Raw genomic sequence first — 21,025 nt, forward strand, 5'->3', positions numbered from 1 at the left:
TCTACAATAATAAACGTCAAAGTTTATCGAGCAAATTTTTCCCGCAATTTTCTTTACACTTGCACTTATACTGATTACTTTAAATTTTTACTATTTTTTCATTTGTAGAAAAATCTAAAAACGAATCGACATAAATTGAAGTTGGTGCTTATCTGATGATATTAAATAATATATCATCTCTATTAAAAATCAATTAATAATCAAAATAACGTACCCTAAATTGACCTTTCCCATTGATCAGTGCGCTTTCAGGTGCTTGACCGACATTGACTGCAAGACGACCCGGATAACGTTCGACAGCACTCTCGTGGAACCAGTCGCTGATAAGCGCTACGTGCGTGGTTAAATCGTAATCGTATAGATTGCTATTAGGATCCTTGCTTGGCGGTTGCCGGATTACTACGCTTCCGTAGAGACCATCTATCTTTTGCATGCCAGTGTGAGCATGCCAGAAATGTGTACCCTCATTGCCGGCTGTCCATTGATATCTTTACGTATCACACAATTATTTCATTTTGTGAATCTCAAAAGTTTTTTGTTTTTTTTTCGAGTTATAACAAATTTAATAAAATATAAATAATAAATAAAATAATAATAAAATATAAATATAAATAATAAAATAAAAAAAAATTTTTTGAAGCCTTATATTAGAGCATACACTTAAAAATTATATAATTTTCCTCTAGAGATAAAAATGTTTTTTTAATTGCACGAAAAAAGCAAAATCACGCGTACCTAAATGTACTGCCCTCTTGAATGGGACACTGTGTCACGTAAGGTACACCATCATAATATTGAGATCCTCTTTGCCATACTCCGTGCCAATGAATTGTCACTTCCATTCCCTCAATACGATTTTCCACGTCAACAACAACTTTGTCACCCTGGCATACCTGAATACTCGGGCCAGGAATCATTCTGTTCGCGGTCAAAATACCTCTCTCTACTCCGTCCGCCAGGACACACTGACACTCGCTCCACACGGCATTGGTTGCATTTGGTGTGCATACTTGACACGCTCTAGAAATTTATACAACTAACTTGCAACGATACTAATCACTTGAGCAATCTATATATTCTAGGAGAATGAGATTATTCGAAAGTTAATTTTTCAATTAAAAAGATATTTTCGTAAAAGAATAATTCTTTATAATTTTTATAAATAATAAAAATTTGTACAAATAATTATTTTATAATTTTGTAAATAATCACTTCATAATTTTGTATAAATCATAAATAAATAATTTATAAATAAATAAATAATTAGAATTTCTAACATTTGTTATCTCTCTTTTGCAATTTCCATCATCGCTAAAGATTTAAATCATTTCGAGATCTCTTGCAGTGATGTACTTACGCTCCGAGTACGGTATAATACTCGAGTGTGAAGTGGTAATAGCATATCCTGGGCGGTTCGCTCTCGCGGCAGGCACGAGCGCACTCGTCCGGTGCCGAGAGTGATGGATTTCGGCGCAATTCGGCGGTGGAGCGCTCATTAAAATTAAGAGGCCGCGTCCTCGGCGGCCTTAACGTCACCCCCCGAGTGCCGAGATTGTCGATCCCGCCGAAACCGCTGCGAAACATACCACTAGACGGGTGGGTTTGCACCAGGCCGTGGGCCGTGGGGAAGAAAGTCGCGCTATCAGTCTGAGAGAAGATATCGGTTTTGAGAGTGGGACTCCAGTACGAGGACGACCCCGATTGATCTGCCATTGTCGAGTGATCTGTAGTTTCAATCATTTTTTTTAGTTAGTTTTTTAGTTGATTTTTCATATTTAAAATATATCTTACAAGTCAATGTGTAATAAAATTAAGGAGAAGGGATAGATCTTTATAAAATGTCAGAAAAAATCAATTATTAATATTTTTTGGATATTTAACTTTAATATAGATTATAGATTAATTATTTATAAGAGAAAGAGACAGGATACTATTCTTAAATTAATTTACTTATTGAATTCACAACATGCAAAGCAATTAGTTATTCATATGGATAAATTAGTTACATTATAATAGAAAGTAATCTTCCAGGAAAATCTGAAGGAAGAAGCAATAGAAGATGAAATTTGTATTATTTAATTTTGTTTTTGAAACAAGGTAGATTTCAAAATTGCGAAATGATTAATCAGTTCCTTATTACTATTGATTTTTGCACGATTGTTATATGATATACGATATCGTTACTTTATCGTAAGCAGTTTCGTAATCGTATCATTACGAGTGCTCTTTTTCTGCTTCTATTTTCGTATCAATTAGTCCTGTAAATACACGGAAGAGTCGGGAAAAGTTGAAGTTTCAGCTCGTTACGTGTATAGCAATCACGTTCGGTAGTATTTCAATTTCAATCGATACATGAAAAGCGTAACAATATCGGAACTCTCGAGATCTCGAGTCGAATGTCTCCAGAAATATCTCGAATCTAAGAGTCTCCTTAGCCTTACAAATGCAGTTTGTAGCCTGACAATATTTATACATTTATACATTTCAATCGGCAGCTTTGAAAATTACTTTGTGAAGCGAGAAATATTATACAAATTTTCGAGTAAAGAGCTGAAATTTTTCTGTTACACAAATAAGAGAGCAGACTTAATAAGCGCATTTAAATATAAAATGTGGGGACCTCAATAAGATTTATTTGTTGCGCGAATATTAGCATTCTCTTATTTAAAAAAAAATTAATTAATGAATTGTGATCAATTTCGATCGGCCTCTTGTTGACAATAATCCATTTCAAAATAATCAGTTTCTTTTCTACGAAATTTCTTGATTTGTATCGAAGAAAAAAAGGAAAAACTACTGGCGCATTGTAGTCACATTTGAAGTTAGCAATGGCATGCTGCGATAGAAATGCACTATTAATAAAGATCAGCTATTGTGCTGTCTACGATTTATCTTGCAATTTTTCAAGTATGACGTCTAAATATTTCATGCTTCAATCGTAACATTTCTTCGAGTAGGTATATATTCAAGAACGATGTAGCATTCAATAGATGATTTAAAATCACATTGTACGCGCTTTCTACTAATATTATGTTAGCTCTGATTGAAGCAATATCCCAAAATGAGAAAAATTTGCAATTATGTTTGTATAGTCTTTAAAAAAATTGTATATTTATTTTCTTAAAAATAATAAATCTTATATATAATAAAATTATATATTATTATTGAATATTTAAATATAATAAAATTCACATATATAAAATAAAATTGTATTAAAGCAAAATTGTATTAAAAATCGTTTTTGCAAATTATTTTCCTTCATATTATCTTCTTGAGGTTGTAAAATAGTCACAGAGAATTTTTGCAGTATTAGTAATCTTGAGTATTTGAATATGTAGTATTTTAATAAAACACGAAAATAAATCTCTCTCTCTCTCTCTCAAAGAATGGGATAATTTAACGAAAGTTGAGGACATTTCTTTCTAATAAACTCGGAATTATTTATTGAATTTTGATTAATATTTTCAAAAAAAACATATCTTATAAATCTCTACATATCTAATAAATTATATAATTATTTTTTCGATAGACACACAATGGAATATATTATATCCCGCGCTATCTCGGTCCATTCAATGATAAACCACTTTGAATTATATCATTATGATTTATTCTTTACGATCTTACAGATGACTTAACGCGTTCTGATCTGCAATCGTTCGCATTTCGAATATCATGAGATTGCATCGGAGCAGAACACTCGTTAATCTCTTTCTTTCCGTCGGAATTGTTACGCGTTACACGACGAATGACGTAATGGACGCATACATTGAAGCACAAATTCTTATTGTCCGATCGAGTCGAGTCGACGTTGATCTGGCGGATATTGAAACTGGTACGACTGCAATGCACCACGAGAAATAACATTTTGAACTGTCGAATGATTTATATCTCAATGAAAGTTGCAACGCCAATTCTGTGAGAAATTTTTACATCAACCGACGATTTATTGTGGCTTAGCTGCAAGGATCATGTCCATTTAAATAAGAATTTTTTAACTGAGACAAGCTGACACATTAAGTGAATCGATGTAATTTATCAAAAATAATCGGGGACATTATTTATTAATTAATACATGGTTTGTGATATTACTTGCGGTTAATATTTGTACGCGAAATATTCTTATATTGCATGTTTAAATTTAAAACTTATTTTAAAATCATGATGTATTTTTTCAAAAAGAGATAAAGATCTAACATTCAACTATCCTAATGATAAATGATATTCAATATTTTATTCTATTAATCATAATATATAAAATTATAAAATTATAAAATTAAATAATATATTAAATTTTTTGATATTTTAATAATTAAAATAATTTAATAATTAAATAATTAAAATGTCTTGTTGAATTTTAATTAACAAGTGCAATGAAAAGTGTCAGATTTCTTACTCGTAGAAAATCTAAAGCCGAAAAGTTGGCGAATCTAGAAGATCCATCTTGTGTATCCGGTAAAGAGTGTCACGCGAATACTCGGATGACAATTAGACGATGAGGCAACGTTGTGGTAGCTTGGTCACGTTATTTAGAGCGAGTGCATAACGCGGGCGAGTAATGACTCGTCCTCGTACGACTCAGGTCGTTCATTACACCAGGCGAGATGGGTGACGACACTGTCGTAAGCGTAAAGCCGTAGCGCGGTTGTGCAAGAAGAAAAAAACAATGAATTAAGTAAGGCAAAATCGCGCTTTCACGGTGCCTCCTATTTCGCGCGGCAATTAACTTGTCACACTTCCATTTTCACGCCAATTGTTCGACCGATTTCCGCGACACGAGATACAACCGATCTTTCGTCAATTTCCCTTTCCTTAGTCGTTGCTGATCAAACGGGCATCTTTTACCCGCCGACTATATTTTTACACTTATGTAATATACAATCATGCGAATGTCGATTGTAAACGAGGACGTCCGAGGTTTGATGTATCTAATTTTAAATTGCAGATTGTCTAACGAAGTATATTCGTTACGCAAAGTAGCATGTCGATGTTCTATTGAAATGAACACTTTCAGTTGTGGCATGAAACACGCACTTTCAGAAGAATTAATTATGCCGATTCTAGCTATGATTAGTGAATCTTCGTGAGCATTGGTCATTTAGCTTCTAAATTCGTATAATTACGTAAAATAAACGTGCTATCGCTCCGCGAAATACACGGGATAACGTATAATTTTCATAATTTTTCCTCGTGTTTTTCAATTCACATTGATTTAATCTTTCGTTATGTTCGCAAAGGAAAAATGATTACAAGATTAGATACCGATTGACGAAAGCATTTAGAGAAAATTGAATTAGTGTTAGTTAATCAAAATTGAATTTATGTAAAACAATTGAGAATAAAATTTTGATATATCACGTTTTTTTACAATATCATTACTTACAGCTATTAAAACGTACAGACCTTTCTCTATTTTTGTTTGTTTAATTATATCTATTAAGATTGTATTTATTATAAAAATTGTATTCATTAATTTTATAAAGATTGTATTTATTAATTTTAAGTAGTAATAAAATAAAAGGTATGGAAAAATAATTTCTTCAGTGTTCCTCTGGATTTTTAAATATTCGCAATATCAAGTTTTTCTCTCAATTTTACCTTGTATTGTAATAAGAAAGTATCAACTCGATTTTAAATTGCAATTTTCCTTATTTCAACATCTAGCGCAGAAACGTCATTCAAGGCTCAAAAATTAAAATGGTCTCTTCAACATCAAAGCAGATGCCGCAGCTCGTTTTCGATCGGTTGATTTTAGTACATGTCCAAACTTTCTTCGATCATTACACATATCTTTTTTTCGACACGCTGTAATAATGTACATTTTGATAGGAGGTCTCTGCGATTAAGTTCGCGCCTGTAGGGGGACCCTTCACAGACGTCAGTTACCTGCCCCATTAATTATCCTGACATCTTACTTCACTGGACGGATACGGCTTTCAACCAATTTAACACTTATCACGATTCAGAACGATTACTTTTTCTCGCTCGTTTTTTGAGCCGCTTCTCATATCTGAACAAAGTTGGATCAACGCTTCCCAGTCAGAGAAGATACTTAGGAATGATGAAGAATGTTTAAAGGATTCATAGATAATTTTGTAGAAAGATTTATGATTAACATGAAGAAACGAGATAAGGTGAAAGATCGCAAAGTTATGTGAAATGTCACAGTTACTACTGTCGTTGCTTGATATTTTCCTCCAGGCGATAGCGCTTTATCTGTTGCAAATGCGGATGTATCATTGCCTGCTACGAAATCAGGAGCGAGCATAACTAATACTACCGACAGTTAATGTAATTAAATGTCAAACACGTCACGTAAGATACGCTATGATACCGCAACGCTAAGAAGTGCATGTATCGGGTGTCCGTGCGGTTTTTGGCGAAAGAAATGCGAACAAAATTGATATGACCCTTAATATATGCATAAAGTTATGGGAATAAAATTTCGTCATTTTTACGCAACGATCTTTTTAACGAGCTAGTTTTAATGGTTACTTCTTAAATGTGGTTTTAATTATAAAAAAATGAAGAAACGTGAAAACGTTTACGAGCGGACAATGAAACGCCCAAGGAAGTGAGAGCGAAATTTGCACAAAGTTGCGTGATAAAAGTCCGCTTTCGTTTCGAGTAGTTAAGTGCTCGCGTGCCAAATCACGAAAGACAAGGATCTATCCGAATCATCTCATATTTACGGAAATATTGATTCGATGTGTAACAACGAGAACGAAAGTGTGAAATAATTAACATTTGTGCGCGGAAAAACAACATGTTTATTTCCGACGATTGCGTTTATCACGAAACGAAATATGTGAGAAAAATCTCAGTATTATTCACCCTACGTGTTTCAGAAGAGGATCGAATTTTCTTCTCACCATGTATGCATGTTATTGATATTTACCGTGGGAGTTGCTAGACCGAGATTGCGACCCGTCTTGTGAAAGTTCAAATAAAATGCCAGCAATCGTGATGCGACGAGTATCGAGTCGGGCACATTTAATGTCGCATCTTAATCCCTTGTTTCCTGAGCAAGAGCTTCAAGAAGATATTTAGACGTAACCCAATTAATTCGCGCTATTTCACTCGAAAAGTTTAATTCACGTATATTTCCGTACTTCTTATAATTTATGAATGATTATATGATATAATTATCTGCTATATAAATCTAATAACGCATTTATATAGCACTATAAAATTCTTTATTATATAAATGTACTATAAATATATTTTTTAATTTAATTTATATATTATTATATATTTATATTTTTTAATTTAAATTTTTTAATTTATCATGATATTTTTAGGTGCAAGATATTTCTTCAAATAAAGATAAATATGTGATACTTTCTTCTTATGGATATTGAAATTCTCACAGATTTATTCATAGTCATTTAAAAGTTCTCCGCTGCAAAATTTAATAACGTATCTTCTAAAAACAAACTTTTTTTCCAGAATACAGAAATTGAAAAAATACAATTCTCGCCGAAGTTTACAACCATTTGCGGTCAGTGGAAACGCTTGAGCTGAAAAGCACATAGGTCGGGGAGAGCGCGAGATGGAAAGTACGATGATCCGCTGGCAAACTTGGCCTTGTCCTTGCCCTCGTCTCATCTTACGGAACGGCTGGAAGAGCTGCTCTCTCGTGCAGCGCGATACGCTTGCGTAAACCAGGTATCGGAGCAAGGAGGAGGAAAAAGATGGAGAAACATGTGGGATAGGAGAGAATACGTCGAAGCGACGAGAGGAGCGGTCGCGAGTCAAGATTGGCACATAATGATCGCACGTAAACGCAGCTTCGATTGCGCTAATGGACATAATAACAGCGGTTTACGCCGCAAATCAAGGGATGGGTACCGCGTTAGGTATCTCAAATTGTAACCCACGAAAGCCAGACGGCCACGTGCACCGAGAAAGAGGAGAAATTATCTCAATGGGCGTATTCATCATTAGCGTACGTCAATTTCCTCGCGTTATTGAAAGCGCTCAAGGCATATATTCCTCTCATTAAATCGGGCGTGACGAGGAAAATGTCTCTCCGTACGATTGCGATTTGACGTAGGAGATATCCTGGAGGATCGTCTACCGCGTTGTGGTTTCGCCGATGGATTAGCACTCGTTGAATACAAGACCACGTAATTCAGATTGATTTAGAGCTTCGACTCTCGTTCGAAACCTGGTAGAAAACTTGCCGCGCATGTTCGAAATAAGTTTCTCCACTTACCATTCATTTATCTATTTGCCCATCTAAATTAAGCCGGAAAAATCGCCCACCTTTGCTCCCAACCGCTCGCTTGGGAAAAAAAATCGGCGTTTCCATTCCGCGCGATTTATCTTTGAAAAATGAAAATCATATTGCATGTGCAGTATCTCTCGCGAAAAGCAAGAGCGAACCACTAATCTCGCGATAACGCGATTACCTGGCTCTCGGCTCGGCCGAGTAATTAACTGATAATTAATACCCGAACATCGAGATGGACCTTTTTATTCTCTCTAATCTCGTCGTCGTTTGTAAAGATCTTTCCCGCGATTGCGTTAGCCGCGGGCGAGTACTTGCTTTCTTGGCGCTTCCGTACCGCAAATAAGACGATCGCGAGGCACTTAAATAAATGATTCGCTTGAACGATCGTTACAAGAGAAAGGCATATCTGCCCGCTGCCCACCGTCGCGATAGCAACAGCAATAGCATCAGCCGCCGCCGGAAATGCTCTCACACACACAGGAATAAATTTCACGGTCGTCGGGATCGTCCTACTAAACTCCTAGCTCCAGTATCGCCGATTTTCTCCCACATTGTCGATTTATGTTCGCGAGCGCGTACTTTCCTTGGCGATCGCGGCAGGAAAAACTCCACCCACCCTCTATATCGCGGACGAGAAATAGAGAAATTTTTAATTTTACATCGATCAAACGGCCGGTTGGTCAAAGCGAGACTCGAATATCGGGTTCATACATTGTAATTTTCACGGTACTGTAATTATCGGGCTGCTCGCCTAGCGATATATAGATTGCGATCGTAAAATATTCCCGTGACTTTCCCTTCTGCTGATGCTGAGCGGCGATGTTTCTAATAATGTCCGAGCATTATCGCGCCCCATATGTCTCGTCGCTTTTACATACGTCTTCTCTGTCGCGTCTATTGAATGGAAGAAGATTAATAATTATTATAATTATCTTAATTATTGGATAATTATGGAATAATTATAATTAAAGAGCTGTTTGTTACACGACGAGAGATTAAGGGTAAACCGATCGTATGATTGAGAGATAAGATTTAAGCTATAGTATTCAGATACAACCATAGCGTAAAAGATATTTACGTGATATGATCAACCGTAATATTTATGGATTAAATAAATTTTGAATTTCAATGAGATATCGAAATCTTTTGACACGAACAAGTAAAGAGAAAATTAATAGTTATAATAATGATTATTTCTCATTTGACGATAGTATAATAATTAAATTAAGAGAGAGAGAGAGAGAGAGAAAGTGTTTTATTAATATGCAAGAAATTAAACTCTGTGTTTCATAAAATATCACATATTTACAAAATAAATCCATCTTTAGATAGAAAAAATATGAATATAATAAATACGAAAAAAACACAGAAAATTTAATCCTGGTGTTTATTTTATTTAATACTTTTTAGATACTTTAAACATATTTGTATTTAAATAATATATGTTTATACATATATATAAATGAAATGAAACGTGCAAAACAGCATTTTGTATAAAGAAATATTGTTTCAAAATATAATGAGGCGTAGAAATCTACACTTCCGTTCATTCCCAGCCTTAATCTTCCGCCTTAAATCTTAATCTTGAGTTTGATCGACCTTCGTTTTTGCATGTTGAGTTGCGATATAAAAAAAAAAGTAGAGTATATATGCCGATCGTTACGAGAAGCTTCGGTCAATCATGGATGTGAAATTTGCTCAACAATTTTAATGCAATCGTGCCTGCGTGGCGTGCGTGTAAAGTGTAATAGCGAGATAATTTGATTGCAATAATGATATAGAGCGGATCATTGCGTTAAGGTTTTTCGGTATTAGAATCAGCGGGGAAAGTGAAATTTTAGTTGTAATAATAATGCACATATGCACGCCGTAAATTATAGTAGAACGAACGATTAATTAGAATACATTATTATACCATCCAATTTTTCGCGTCTCATTTATTTTTATTAGTTACTTGTAATAATATAGTATTTTCGGCTCTGTCTCTCTTTTCAAAAAAATGATTTTTAATTTATTTGATAATCTCCATATCCTCAACTTTATAATATGTTAGTCACATTATTTTATATAAATCCCAGGGACTCAGGATATATACATCTGATACAATATGAGAAGATATCTTATGCATTCGAGGGTTAATGCCATCGCTTCTTATAATCTGGCCTTTGAAGAAATTCAACGTAAAATATGTTTCTTGAAAGAAACACATTGCATAACATTGGAAGCGCACAATAGTGCACGTTTTTAACGCGTCACGATCTTGATATTCGCTGCACATGTGCATAAGCTATATATCTCTATTTGTTGATCGACGGGGAATTCTTTGGGTAACTTGCTTGTGCCGCAACATTGTTACGCGATCTGCAGAGAAACGCCAGGTAATTACCTCGTAGAATCACGTCACGCTCGTACACTCGACGAACACCTAGACGCGAAGGTCTTGGTTCGAGGATACTCCTGCATCGCGATATAAGATGCACGTTGTGTTTGACGGTGCTGTTAATATACCCTTGCGATCGTTACCGCCGATGCTTAGCATCTTTACTGCATTCGCATCAGTAGAACCAGCCAATTAAGTCAGAGCCGTACGAGCGTTATTATTAGACTTTATGCACCACTTGTTACTTTTTTCTCTTTCATTTATTGAAGAAAGTGACTGAATAGAAAATTGTATATAAAATCGAAAAGTCATGACAACGTTTATTCATTCAATAAGAGATGTAAAAGAAATTGGATTATAAAATTGATTAAAAAGATTTTATCATTAAGATATAATATGATGGAAGCAGAATATCTGTTGTATATAAATGATTACTGTTCTTAAAATTGTGAATCAGAATGAATCGTGTTATAGCAGATTTGCTTTCATTCGATGGATTTCAAAGTGAAATTCTCGGTATCTCATAAATATAAGCAGTTACATTCTGCAAAGTCATGAAAATTCACTCTTCGTATTAAAATTGCCAAATAATTTTTTAATAAGGCTGAACAAACACGGTCAACAAATGTATTCTTAAAAACGTTGGGTATTTAAAATTGCTTTAAAATATTTTTTAAAGTAAAAGATTTAAATTATATACTCTGTCCTCTTGAGCGAGAAAGCTATTAATATAAAAAGATAAGACTTTATTTCAATATAAATTTGAATACTATTTTATAAACGCAGAAATTAAAATACCCAAAGGATTAAAAAATTTCAAAAGATTTATATTTAAGTGATGTGCGTGATTCACAAAATAATTATAATTAAATATAAATAGGAACAAAGAGAAATGAAATATAGTTTTTATATTAAAATTAAGAGACCAAGAAGAGAAAGAGAGAGAGAGAGAGAGAGAAAAGAAAAAAATAAAGAAAAAATATATCTTTATAACGAAAATTACATGTTGTAGATATGTGGGAGTATCTAGGACAATCTATTATTGGCTATATTATTGCTATTAACTGTCATTAAATTCACACCTTAATTCAAGTTGGAAGTATAAACGTTATCAGTTATCGCGAGAAAGTATCGATTATATATAATATATCTACGATTCTATAGAACCATAATCGAGCGCTAATATGACCCATTATCGACATTTTGTCTTATCTCTATGTTGCGTTTTTCTATTGTATTTTCTATTCGCAAATTTCAATGAATTTTTCTTTGGCCTCTATTAATTTTTCTATATTTTATAATATTATTATAATATATAATTTTTTCCACAGCAATATTATTCAGATAATATTATCTGATATTATCTTACTTATCAGAAATATAATGTTTTGATAATCATTTTTGTTAAAATAAAATCTAAATTTAATTATTTTCAATATTTATGAGATATAATTTGTTTCTGACGACATAAACGTATTGTTATGTCTTTCTTAAATACATATATAAAATATTAAATTAATTTGTGGAAAAATTTAATGGAATTTTAATTAAGTAAAGTATCTCTCAAAGCGAATGTAATATTATTATTCGAATCTTCATACCCATTCGAAAGCATATTTCACTGAAAGGATTGTACTCTCTTATCCGAGTATAGAATCTCTGGGCGAAATATCCCGACTATACATCCGTAATGGCATAGTTTACAAAGCGTCTGGGTCACTGCCACTTGGAAAAGAGAACTCGCTCTGTTCCTTTCTCTTCTTTATTTTTCTCATTTTCACTCGTCCGTAGGTCGGCAAAATGAGCGGTAGCTCGATCATTTGTGATTTGTTTCCGCAAAATTATACTTCGCCCAGGAGCAGAAGCTGGTAAAGTTCTGATTACAGAGAATTATATGTACCTTGTATTTTCCGCCGTATCATTTGCCGATTTGAAACAATTCTCGAAGCCATTCTATCGCCGCATTATTCAACGCGACACCGATCGTCGCGAAATTATGCAAAGGCAAATGGCCTCCTTACGAGGAAAGCTCGAATTTCATAATAATGGTTACATTGTCTAGGTAAGACATTATGTAACAGAAATTGTGCGGAGTGGGAAATTTACTTGGAGCTGACTGATCCGATTATTGACGCCGGCAGAACTTTTCTTTGTTCATCACGTAATTGCAAGAGTATTGCAATTTAAATGGATTCTTAATTACTTTCAAGAAATAGTACTGGAATTCACTATTGTACTTTTCCATACTTGTAACTCGGCATTAAATATTATTGCTTTGCATAAAAACACATATATAACTTTTTTATTTACAAAGAGAATATTTATTGCAATTTTATATTATATATATAAATCAAATTATAAAATTACATATATATACAAATAAATATCTATAATAAATTATATTCGACGACATTAAGACTTCTTTCTGCTTTATCAAAAATATTTTGTAATATTTCAATGAAATTATTACAACGTATATTAACATTTTTAGAACCATTTTTATCGAAGAATAACAAAAAGCAAAAACGAAAACAATCTTTCGAAAATCCAAATTGATATTAATGATCTTGTGTTGTGCAAAATTGTATTAACAGCAAAATATCTCGTGATTAAATTCTTTTACATCAACATCATTTTATGCAACGTAATACATATGTAATTTACTTACTGTTTGATTTGAATCTAACGTTGATTGCTTTATGTAAATGTCACATCTAAGCAATATACGTTTTGTAATGCACAATGCATTGATTAAAATGAAAGTTTCAATCGAAAGTTTCGTCGTTATGTCATAGAACTGCATTGCAATGCAACATGCAATTAATGTGTAAATTTTATCGTCATCATTATAGTAATGATTTTTATAAGCTACATCGTATTATATATTTGTACATTGTATTCTGCATTTTTTTATTCATAATTCTTTGACTTTAATTTAGTACCTCTTAAAAAAAATGTTTTAAAGAAAGTCAGTGTTATTGTGGCAATCTATATATTGATAATTCATATTTTAAAATATTTTGTAACTTGTTTATAAATCTTAAATTGTAAATTGTAAATTTTGTAAATAAATCTTAAATTTTTATACAATTACTTAATTGAAAATAGGCAATAAATTTTCAATTTTTAAACTCTTTACATTTAAAATTTTTTAGCTTATCAATCAAAATTATATTTATAATATTTCAATATTTTTGTATTAAAAATCGGATTAAAATTTGTAAGAAATTTGGCATTTAAAAAATAAAGATCTTATAGTATTGTATGCATTTTTGAAGCTTTTAATATATTTACAAAAATATGATATATACACTCATAATTAAATTAAGCATAAAGCTATAATTCTTCAAAGAATGCCGACATTCAGCGTTACATCGAAATGTTAAGGTGTCAAACATATAGTGTGATGTATAAATTTATAAGATGAATGAAAAAAGATATATATGTATAAGCTTCACATGCGTGTAATTGATTGACATTTCGACAGTTCTCGACGCATTTTTTGATCGGAACATTTATTGAGTGAACACATGAATACATTTTACAAACAAGCCTGCCCTTTCATGGCTGATATGCTGTCACGTAGACTCATCCATCACCAGTTCGACTTTTAAATGCACAAACGATCACTTTCGCAGTAGCTATTGATAGCTTATTCGGGTTTGGATTGATATACACGAAAGCATAATCCTTTTTATTACGATCAGGTTGCGTTTGACAGATTACGCATACGCATATTGCAAGTGTTTGAATCTACACAAAGAAGCCTGTAGTTCATAATTTATATTTATTCCTGTGTTAAATATAGTTCAATTTTAATAAAGCAATATTTCTAATTTAAATGAAATTTGGCCTACATAATCGTTATAACATCGTTAACGATATAATGATGCAAGTAAAAATATAGATATGTATTATAATCCTTGCGAATAATTACTTAAGAATAATATAAAGAGAAATGAATTTTTTTGAGTGGATTAATTTTTTTAAATTAGAAATTATTAATGAGATATTTTAAAAGTAATTAATTCCTGTTACAAGTAGCACAAGTAGTTACAATTTGCTAATATATGTGATGTGTACGATGTACTTTGCTTTCTCGTAAAACTTGCAATAGTAGAAGATAGATTGCGGGTGTCGTTGAAAATACGAAGTTAATTTATTCAGCATGGTTAGGCAAAAAGACGATAAAACGAGAAATGTTTATCGTTTTGCTTTCCAACATGTCTTTTTAAGTGAAATATCAGAGATTGTAACGGAGAAAGGTGGTTTATGGATCCAGATAAATTCACACACGTGAACACATATGATGCATTGCAAGATGAGTGTGATTAAGTGAAATATCTTACATATAATATAATTAATTCATATATATGTATTTTAATATATTTGTTTTAATATATAAAAAAGCAATAATATATAATATATAAAAAGCAATAAAATTTATGTTTAAAAAAATTAAAATTTAAATAATATTTACATTATTTGTATATCGTTATTATATCTCCATATTTGCATATATATATATATATATATTTATTTCCAAATTTTATTAAAATTTAAATAAATATTATAGTTTATTATATGTATTTAAACTGATATTTTAAAATTAAGGATAATAAAATATAAATATTGAATATAACAATTTTAAAAACTCTATGTATAAAATCGATTTATATATATCCACGTGACGGCGTGATTTATAGTTATGTTAAAATTTCACGATATTACCTCCCAATGAATCAATCTTTAATTTTACAGAACGAGAGAGTTCAATTCTAAAAAAAAAATTCCTTTTGAAAAGGCGATTATCCTAATCGCTCGAAGCAACGATCGGTCAGTCACTCGCATAAAATCGATCTTGTTTCGATTTGATCGACTGCCTACGTGTCGACGAAGTGATGCAGAAAGCGTGACACAGTTTTCGATGGTTGAAACAGCTGCTTCGGAAATAGAGAGTGGTCGATCTGTTTCGCACACGGAGATCCAGATAGACATCCTCCCTACATCTCCGTATCCGTGATATTTTCACCGACGAAATTACCTTTCGCCTTCGCCTTTGTGGATCGGGATGCACGTAACGCTGCGGTCTTTTGATAATCAGTCATTAATGAGATTCGTGTTGAATTCTTTTTCGCGAAATTTCTAACTAGTATGTTCTTTGGTGTATATCGGCAAAGACAGTATAGTGATTAGAATCGTTATGATGTTAAATTATGGTGTATATCGGCAAAGACAGTATAGTGATTAGAATCGTTATGATGTTAAAAACATGAAAAATCAGTTACTTAGTCATCAAGTTTCTCAATTCTTAGGTTTTATTCTTTTTAAAAAGGAAACATTCATATCGAATAACGCAAGAAATTTAGAGAAATTAAAAATTCAAAGATTTGATTTTTGCTTTTCTCATATACATTCTATATATTGATATAATAATACTCGATTTTAAAAATTATTTTGTATCCAAAGTATTCAGGCTCTGACAAACTCTGCGCATCTTCTCTTTAGCAATATTTCCTCAGCAATACTCTTCCAAATGTATCTTTTAATTATGTTAAAATCGCGTAAATGCAAATGTATGATTGCTATATCATTATAATGACTTATTGATTTCTTGATTTGTAACAATAATCCATCATTCGACCTTATCAAACGGTACCGGCATCACTTCGACCGAAAGGATGGCATTAAGCAGTCAATGACTGGCAAGAAAGCCGTCGGGTTAGTTTCGTGAGACCGCACATCGGGCGCACCGTCACCGACGGTCTTACCAATGTCAAGTGCACGCGCGCTCAAGGAACTCCATTTCGTTTAACACCGATTTAATGGGCCCGCCCGGAGTTACGTAAAGAAAATTCGACGAGGTCGTTTAACCTTAAACTCGACAAAAATAAGAAATGAAGAAATATACGAATACGAACGGACACATACACATACACACACACGAATAAAAAAATTGGAATATAATAATAAATGGAATATAATATATAAATGTAGATAATAGTATAAAAACACACGAATAAAAAAATTGGAATGTAATAATAAATGGAATATAATATATAAATGTAGATAATAGTATAAAAACGATATTTAATTTATATTTTATATTTTTTATAATAAAAAACAATCTTATTTTCTGTTTAATTTTTCAAAGATTAAAATTTAAATAGAAAATAATTAAAATCAAGAAAAAGCCCTCCAGCAACGCATTGAAATTTTATTGAAACGTTTCGCTTTTAAAGATTAATATTACTTTGATTATATTACATATCAAAAGCGATAGATCAATATCTCGATAATATTAATGTCATCTATAATAGTTGTCAGGTAAGCGAAGGCATGTGACTGAGCGATCAATACTCCCTTTAAGGGGATGGTGAGAGCGAATAGATTTGCGCTCTTCAAAAGCAATTAAGCTAATTAATGAAGTCACATAGTTAATGAGTTGCCTTTTGCTGGGACTTGTCAATTAAAAATCTTCACCTTCTGTAGTATAAAGGGAACGAATATCGTCCGATAAATTATCACGGATCCTACAAAGATATATCGCGTTCATCATTTGCAAATACGATACACTCGAAGATTAATTATCAATTCGTTTTACAAAGAGACAAAATATTCAGTCGGATATACAGAATATTGAAAAAGCTTTTTATAAATAAATAAAAAAGATTCTTATAACATTCCTTTTGTATTTCTTATAAAGCTTAAGAGATAAATTAATTTTAAGCGAATATTAATATGAAATCAGCTTGACATATAAATTTTCAAAAAAATATTGAATAATATATATTTTTTTTAATTTATGCAAGCGAAATATATATTTTCTAATCAATTTGAAATACGTGAGATATTGACAGGAAAATACCTGCAGACTAAGGAGACTTTTTAGTTCAGTATGTTATATGGTCATGTGTTTTTTTTTTTCATTTGTGTTATAACTTGTTTTTGATGCTATGTCCTTAACGGTTCATGATGAGTTGACATGCGGTTTGTGGCGATATATCGTCATGATTGAAAAGGTATTGATTTGCGAGAGACGCGAATGTCGAGAATTTCATAGAAACGTGATTCGAATCCTGTATGATTCTTCATGCATTTCTTTTCTTTGAAATATACAGGATGCTCGAGAAACATCGCGCACTTTCTCGTGACAAACAATATTATTTATGCAGAATTTGTAGTTGAGAGAAAATGTGTAGCGTCTGGAATGTCCCATATATACAAATGAATTGCGAATCTGAATTTAATGTTGGTAATAACGGAACAACTTAAATATACATAACATCACAAAAATCCGGAATTCATGAAACAATCCATTATTTAGAGAAAAATTTATATTCCTAAAATACATATATAGAGTTAATACAGTTGGTTTGTGGATACAGATGAGTTTATTTTACTGCTTAGTATTGTTTTTGTAATCAGGTCGCAATCGGAAAAATAGAGAGAATTTCCGCAAAAGGAGATCTGTATTGATCGTTTATCTGTGTATTGTAAATCTTGTGCCTACAGATGCGTTTACTGCTTAGTATTGTTTTTGCAATCAGGTTGCAACCGGAAACGGAAAGAATTCCCGCAGAAGGAGACCTATACTGATCGTTTGTCTGTGCACTGTAAATCTAGTCACGAGTCAAATTAAGGTAATTGGATTTAATTCAATAGTTCGATTCGTTTACTATTCGATTTCTTATCTTCATTCATAATATGGCTAATGAGAGGAAAGTTTATATAAATAGCTATAATTTAAAAAAATTGGAACAAGAATTGTTTTTTTACCTACAATATAAAATAAAAATTTAAATTTTATAAAATATAATTGTTTAATATCTGTTTTAAAAGATATAGCTGCAGGATATTATTATATTTTATAACATTATATAAAAAAACATGTAAAAAAATATATATATAAAATGTGTGTTTATAATTTAAATATTAATAATTTACATGATTAATGCAGTAAAAAGTGATATATAATAAATTACACATTACCTAAATATCGTTAATAAATACACACAATTATAAAATAAAATATCGACATATGTGTCGTTTATAAATTACTTACAATAATTTTAAACGGCAATATGTAACTTACTGCGTTTTAGAAACTTCAAGATAAATACGCTCAACCTACATAAAGCATAATCTGTCACTGTCGAAAAGTAACAAAAACTATTGCAACTGTCATTTATCATAAAACTTTTTAGTTGTTTTGAAAGTTCTCGATAAAGTTGTAAATAGAAGCATCTTTTTATCTTAATGACCAATTTATGTAAATAGAATAATAAATTTAACACGTCCAACAAGTTTCTACCCATTTCGTTGATGCGGAAATTTATCTCTGCTACTATAGCAGATATATATACATGTGTCCAATAGCTTTATTAAACTAACATATCGCACCACTTTGGAGAAGTATAACAATTAATAATATCATTGTTAACATTTTACAAACTTGACATACACTTCTGTAAAAATTTGCTCGCTTTAATTCTAACTGTATTATTAACGTAACAAAACTTTGATATTTTTCTTCTTTTAAACTTCGATGTATCTTGTGTCGCGAATTCTCTTGAAATAATATTCGGATAAAATGTGAAAAATATCGGGATCATGCAGTTATAGATGTTTACTTAGCGCAGTACCTTTTGTCGTCGTATGCAAGAGTCGCACGTGCAAGAGTCGTGATCTTTTTCTAGCCCTATTATGCCGGAGCCTTCTCATTTTCTATTGCACGACCTTTAACGTGCACCGGTTATACTTGTTGATGTTAGTTAATTGCGAAGTAACCTTATAGCGATATTGCAGATATATTGACACAACAACGAGATCTCTTAAGATGATTACCAATAACTGCAAACATGCAGTAGATTAAATAATATCAATTTAATCATTTACATTCAGTTTTATATCCCGTATTTATTCTAGAGTTTTATATCAATATTTTATATTGATTATTGAATTTTTTTATGCAAGATCCGATAGATTAAATTGAGGCAATACATTATTTTGTTTGTACGATAGATTCTAAGTTCATTTTTAAAACATTCTTTCGATTTATCATCAGATTATTAATAGATATGTAGAGCTATTTTAAATAAAATAAATTTATTTTAAATTAATATAAATAATTTTTATTATTATATTAATGAAAATATCATTCTTTAAGGTTTAATTTATTTCTCAAAAATAATTCTTACATTAAATGAATGTCTTTAAATAATTATTTCTCATGTCGATGGACGGTCGTAAATATTCGGATTAGTATCTTTCTCGGTCAAGGAAATTGAAGATGTGCACGTCATGAAATTTAATGTTGAACACGTGCCATCGTCATTGACCAAAATTTCTGTTGATTATTCACGTCATGTACTGTTATTTGCGTGAGACGCATACTAATCTGCAGTTTGTTTCTCTCTAAAATCCAATGATAAATATTGCAAGTTCTAAAATATATGTGTGTGTGTGTATTTTGTATAAAATATTAATTTTATTTCCACTGTCTTCTTTTAATATATATGTATATCATCCTGAAATACTAGAAATATCAGTAATAATCGGTATTTTTTTAAAGCGTTAATGTTATCAATTGTTAGCGATATTTTTAGTATTTTATGATTTTGATGCGTTTGATGTAAATTTAAGCGAAAGAATAAGACAATATTAATCTCGGTTCCAATCTCAATTTCGTCATCTAATTAAACGAGAAAATCAATCCGCAGGCTGAATGTTAATCCAATCTCTAGTGAACGTCGCATGACTTCGCAAAATTGGTCTCGTGATTATGCTCGTGCGATAGCCACGAAGAAATCGTGCACATAGTAGTGGTTCGACAGCGAAACGCGACGATAATGTGACGCTTATTAAAATTCCCCAAGGAATCCTACAACATGAATCGAAATCATACAATCTGCCAAATAAGTAGAAAGCGCAAGGAAGTTGCCCGAAGCTAAAAGAAAAACATGAATGTGTTTTTTTTTGACGTAGAGGAGATATTTCACAGTCATTAATATGTAATATATATTTTATTTGTTTAAGATTTATTTTTTATTACCATAGTAATATTTTTAGCAGAGATTTATACATATATCCTAATAATTATAATTATATTGTAATTATTTGTCTAATTACATTACTAATTAAATTTATAATTTACTTTTAGTTAGTATAAATATTTGTTTGAAAATTTGAATTAAAATAATATAAATTATTCGAATATACGTTGAACAAAATTGCTTTGTCAGTATCATAATGTTATATTAATGATAGTGAGTTCACTATTACTTGCTCGTTAAATATAATTCCAGTAGCTTCTGATTATTGCGATCGTTAATGCTCTATTCCTGTATCGATTTATCTCCCAGATAAGAGTGTTATTAATTCCATTGCCGTCTATTCGCGAATTATAC

At 31.6% G+C, this 21,025-nt stretch overlaps 1 protein-coding gene across 4 annotated transcripts in view; it reads right to left on the bottom strand.

The window, feature by feature from the left end:
* Positions 1–21,025, bottom strand: part of LOC145975141 (multicopper oxidase 3) — a 110,490-nt gene that overhangs the window by 6,073 nt on the left and 83,392 nt on the right. For all 4 annotated transcript variants that reach the window (XM_083105378.1, XM_083105376.1, XM_083105377.1 and 1 more), the window contains 3 exons: positions 1,358–1,724; positions 736–1,020; positions 215–488 (listed from right to left, as the gene is read on the bottom strand). In XM_083105378.1, the coding sequence (XP_082961504.1) occupies positions 215–488; positions 736–1,020; positions 1,358–1,724 (926 nt within the window). The remainder of the gene's footprint in view (positions 1–214; positions 489–735; positions 1,021–1,357; positions 1,725–21,025) is intronic.

Source organism: Camponotus vicinus, unplaced genomic scaffold, assembly GCF_025532165.1.
Source record: "Camponotus vicinus isolate PSW18456_S1 unplaced genomic scaffold, iyCamVici1.0 SCAF_7, whole genome shotgun sequence".
Lineage (NCBI taxonomy): Eukaryota > Metazoa > Arthropoda > Insecta > Hymenoptera > Formicidae > Camponotus > Camponotus vicinus.